Source organism: Sesamum indicum, linkage group LG3, assembly GCF_026168435.1.
Source record: "Sesamum indicum cultivar Baizhima isolate 11 linkage group LG3, ASM2616843v1, whole genome shotgun sequence".
NCBI classification, from domain to species: Eukaryota; Viridiplantae; Streptophyta; class Magnoliopsida; order Lamiales; family Pedaliaceae; genus Sesamum; species Sesamum indicum.
This window is the reverse complement of record NC_142659.1, coordinates 23312871-23318114: the sequence shown is the minus strand read 5'-3', so window position 1 is coordinate 23318114 and position 5244 is coordinate 23312871. Positions and strand designations below refer to the sequence as shown.

At 37.6% G+C, this 5244-nt stretch overlaps 1 protein-coding gene across 1 annotated transcript; it reads left to right on the top strand.

Annotated features, from left to right (window-relative positions):
* Positions 1-1506: 1506 nt before the first annotated feature.
* On the top strand, positions 1507-4374 carry LOC105158539 (uncharacterized). The gene is made up of 2 exons (XM_088878144.1): positions 1507-2659; positions 2744-4374. Exons 1-2 carry the CDS (start codon positions 1507-1509, stop codon positions 4372-4374), a joined length of 2784 nt encoding a protein of 927 aa, XP_088734270.1.
* The last annotated feature ends 870 nt before the right edge of the window (positions 4375-5244 follow it).

Genomic DNA, 5244 nt, shown 5'->3' with positions numbered 1-5244 from the left:
GTAGAAAAATAATTAGCCTTGTGTTGTTAAAAATATATATAAAATAAAACATGTAATATTATATAATAACGTACCACAACTTGCAACATAGGTGCTTCTCCAGGTTGGTACCCCGCTTTCCACACGTCTATCAATAGATGACGACACGAAATTTCTTGTTATGTTGTAGTACCACTCCCAATAACCTCGTTCTGTTTCCCTTCTATTAGAAATGAGTGGCCTATGTACAACCGTGTCATATCGTCTTTGCCATCTAGTGATGTATTGTATATGTTGCAGAGACCAATCTGCGCCCGTGTGATTTTTACGGGAAATCTGATGGAGGCTCATATCACGGATATCCGTCGATTCTGGTATATTCTGCCTCATCCCGAATTGGCGAACAACTCGTTCAGGACGATGCATTTCAACTATTGCGTAGAATATCAACGGAACGGATGACCTCCACAAAAATGAAAATGAAAAGTGTGCGTCTCCGATCGCCACCTCTCCACTAATGCAGTGATGAGGTGTTGATTTAATTGAAGGCGTCCGCACCTGTAAACTCCATAAAATTCTATTTGGTGTAGGATTTCTTGTACACGCTCGGACATATTATTTTGGTTAAAGTAGCTCCAAAAGTTACCATCCGCACGCCGTGAAATCAGTACGGCGTCTAGGTCACCTTCTGGAATATCGTCAGACCTATGTTGGGCTTGTTGAGATAATACAGTACTATCACGAGGACCGTAAACTGATCGTCTATCCATTTGTGTGAAATAAAAAATTGAAGGAGGGTGGGGGAAAATTGAAGGAGGGTGGAGGAAAAAAAACTGATCGTTTATGCTGGTGGATGAAGTGAGTTTCCACCACCCTTCATCCGTCCAATTTATAATGGTGGATGAGGGTGGTGGAAATTTTTTTTAAAAAAATTAAAAAAAATTTAAAAAAAGTTAAAGGCTGGCACGGCCAGCCTTAATTTTAAGGCTGACAGCGATCAGCCCTTGATTAAGGCTGGCCGCTGGCAGCGCCAGCCTTGGTCAAAGGCTGGCGCTGCCAGCCCTCATTAAAGGAGGGCTGGCAGCGCCAGCCAGCCCTCATTAAAGGGGGCTGGCCCTTTGCCAGCCCCCTTTAATATATATATATATATTATATATATTATATAATATAAATATTTATTTTATATAATATAATATTATATATATATATATATATATTTATTATATATTATATATTATTATATATAATATATATATTATATTTGTATAATATATATTTATATAATATGTATTTATATATGTACATATATATATATGTCTCTTTAAAGGCTGGTAGGTACCAGCCTTTATAGGTCGCATACCAGCCTTCTTAAAGGCAGGTAGGCGACCTATCTGAATAAATGCATTACTACCCGCCTATATATATGCATCCGTCCCTTGTTTCCGTCATCTTGTTTCAAGCATTGAGATTTTTCTTACAACATATTCATATCTTGTTCCTCATTTTTACGTACAAACTTGCAACAAAATGGTTTCTTCATCTTCTCGCATTGAGATTTTCCTATTTTTTGGTGGTGAATTATCGAGCGATGGATGGTCTGTTACATATGATCAGACGCCCATTGCAGCGATGAGGATCCCTCGTTCATCCAGTTATGATAAATTTTTATCAAAAATCTACAAAAAAATTGGTGTTGATAGCTCCCGATTTTCGTTGAATGTTTCTGCAAAACATTCGTGCCAATACCTAGGGCGAATTAAGGAAACACTGATACCAATAAAGGATGACGATACATTGTCATTCTTTACTGATCCTACAGCTGGATTTCCACTAATGGAAATATTTGTCGAAATGGTGGAAATCCAGCACGACGATGCTCCACAAATTGGCCGAGGTTGGGGAGCTTTCGATTCCCGACAGTTGGTGGATGACAACTCACAAATGAGTCAACAATGGGGGGAATACATGGCGATGTTATCGAGCCAAGGATTTCCGTCATCCTCCAACTACGAAAATTTCACAGGTACCTATAACTCTAATTTCGATGCAGGTACTTCTAACCCCGATTTTGGTGCAGGCACATCAAATTATGATACAGATTGTTATACTCCGAATGTGGTGTCTGTCACACAAGGGCTCGATAATATTGAACTTAATTACACAGAGCCCACCCACTCACATACTCCATCCACCTCCCATTTTATATCAACTTCTGCACAACACATTGCTGAGCCAGAAGACCCTATTGCGGACAGCCTGGCTAATGAATCAGATGCAGCTTCCGAACCGGATGAAGTGGATTACCCAATTCCACCTGAGGATGGAATAGAAGATGTTGACATAAATGTTGTCGCCGAAAATGTTGCACAAGGTACGTCAACATCCTCTCAACCGGTTACGCCACAACGAACTTCTCAGGAAACATTTTACCGCTCCATACCATTTTTTGAACAAACATTCCCGGAGGTACCAGTGGATTCCATTGATGTACCGAACTTAAGGTATGTAAAATTTTATGACAAAAACGAAGGCAGACTTGATGCGGGAATGCTTTTCAAAAATAAAGAAGCTTTAATCGAGGCGGTGAAAGATCACTCAATACGATATACCCGACGCGAGTACTGGGTACCTGAGAGTTCAAAGACCAAGTGGAAAGTATTGTGTAGGCATACCACCGAAGGTATATATATATATATATATATATATTTGTCGTATATGTCTAAGCATACAAAATTATTCGACTGATTCGTGTTTATTTTTTCAGCTATGCGGTGTAGATGGGAGCTGCGAGGCATTTACAAACCAAAAATGGGAAGGTGGACAATAACAAAATACGGAGTGGACCATACATGTATATTGAATCAAATGTCCCTCGAACACGGTAATTTAGATAGAGTATATGTTGCTTCTTTATTGTTAGGACATGTAAAATGCAACCCGTCGTACGGAATCAAGCATGTCATCCAGACTGTGAAAGACCATACCGGATACGATATAGCATATCAAAAGGCATGGTACAGTTTGAAAATGGCACGTGAGATGATTTATGGCACATGGGAGAGCTCCGTTCAAAAGCTACCCAAACACTTGGGAGCTCTCCAAAAATATAATCCAGGAACGATTGTTGAATGGCAACATAAAGCCCGCGACACATCAACCGGTGCATATGTGATAGGGTACGTATTTTGGGCGTTCAAGCCGTGTATTGAAGGGTTCCAACATTGTCACAACCTTATCAGTGTAGATGGGACCCATCTATACACAAAGTACAAGCACAAGATGTTGATTGCTGCTGCCATGGATGGAAATCAACAGGTACTTCATCTTGCTTTTGCTATTATCGATGAAGAATCACTTTTATCTTGGAAGTGGTTTCTTAGACAATTGAGCAGACACATTATACGAGGGCGACGGGGTATCTGCCTTATTTCTGACCGCCATGCTGGTATCACAAGAGCTGTACGTGAATGTCCAGATTTCATGCCACCTAACGGCGTGCACCGATATTGCTTACGGCATGTGTGTTCCAATTTCAATAGTAAATACAAAAATGTTGTGTTGAAGGATCTTTGTTGGAGAGTTGGCTCTGAATATCAGATCAGAAAATTCAATCGCATTATGGAGGAGATAAAGAGCCAGTCCCTCGAGGCGTTTCAGTGGTTAGATAGGATCGACAAGGAAAAATGGACAGCATCACATGACGGTGGATGGCGATGCGAAATTCTGACGATAAATATGTCGAAATGCATAAATGGAGTATTGAAAGGGGCTCGCCGCCTACCGTTGACAGCAATTGCTGAGATGACGTTTCAGCGAAGTGTCCATTATTTCCGTGAGAGGTTAGCAAGAAGTACTGTAATGTTGACCAACAACCAACTGTGGACGGATTTTGCATATAAGATGTTCACACGTTGGCATCAAAATTCTGTTGAACATACCATCACCAAATACCATCAGTTCCAACAGTCCACCTCGGTTGTTATAAGACGTCACGGTGGACATGGAGTCAACACCCATGTTGTCAAAATTGCGAACCGAGAATGTTCTTGCGGCAAATGGACTCAATTTGGTATACTTTGCAGTCACGCTCAAAAGGTATGCGCTGTATTCATGATTAATGCTGCATCAATGGTGAAGGATTGTTACGATATAATGAGTTATAAGAATACATATTCTAAGTCATTTGAACCTGTACATTCCGAAGATTATTGGGATGTACCGGGATTTGAGTTGGTCCACGATCCTACTATTCGCATCTCTTCGCGCCCTGGTCGAAATCAAACAACACGTATTCACAAGGAGATGGATTGGGCGCAAAGGAGTGCACGACAACAAGCACAACAAAGAAATTCTTCAACACAATCGGATGTGCCAGTACCGGGTAGTCAGGATTAATTGTATATTTTTTGTATTTTTTACAATTGTACAAAAATATACACTTTTACATTTATACATTTAATGTAATTTTTTACAATTGTACAAAATAAATAACTATTACATTTGTACCCTTAATTGTAATTTTTTAAGTTAATGCAATGTTAATTTTATTAATTTTGGATTTTATTATGTTGTTAAAATTAATTATATATAAATTAAATTATATAATAATAATTTAAACGAAAAAAAAAAAGCAGAATTCCCAAGTTGGGTTTCAGAATCCCGACTTGGAGTCGGGATTCAAAATCCCGACTTGAAGTCGGGGTTTTGTTTCCCGACTTGGGGAATTTTGCATTTTTTGGCATTAATTTAATGACGAGTCGCAATTTCAAATCGCGACTCGTCATGTTTGTGTTATTATTTTAAAAAAAATTATAATAAAATAAATTTTTTTTATAATAAGAAAATAATTAACTCAGAAAAAACAGGTGAAGCCATGATATTTACATTACTTCACCTTTTATTTTTTTTAAATAAATTATTGGAAAATAAGTGTATTGCACTAAAGAATATTACTTAGAATGAAAATTAAAACAATAAATGTAATAGAAATGATTGATTTTTACTAATTTAACTTGATCGTTTGATATTTGATATTAACTATTCACTTTCTTTTAACAAAAATCTCATACCCCTAAATATGTTATTTTAAGTGTCAATGACTTATTGACAAAAATACAACGAGTGAATTAATAAATATTTTTTCGAGAAAAATCATAATATCTTATTTTTCTGTCATACAGTTGATGTCACACTTTTGCGTGTATTATATATTTGGTCTGATTTTTATAATTTAGTTTAAATACATTTTCTTAATTTTAAGAAGAA

Excerpts from the sequence above, each read along its gene's own strand:
- LOC105158539 (XM_088878144.1), top strand. The coding sequence starts at position 1,507 with ATGGTTTCTTCATCTTCTCGCATTGAGATTTTCCTATTTTTTGGTGGT. Across the intron at positions 2,660-2,743 it reads GTGTAGGCATACCACCGAAG|CTATGCGGTGTAGATGGGAG; the intron begins GTATATATATAT and ends TTATTTTTTCAG.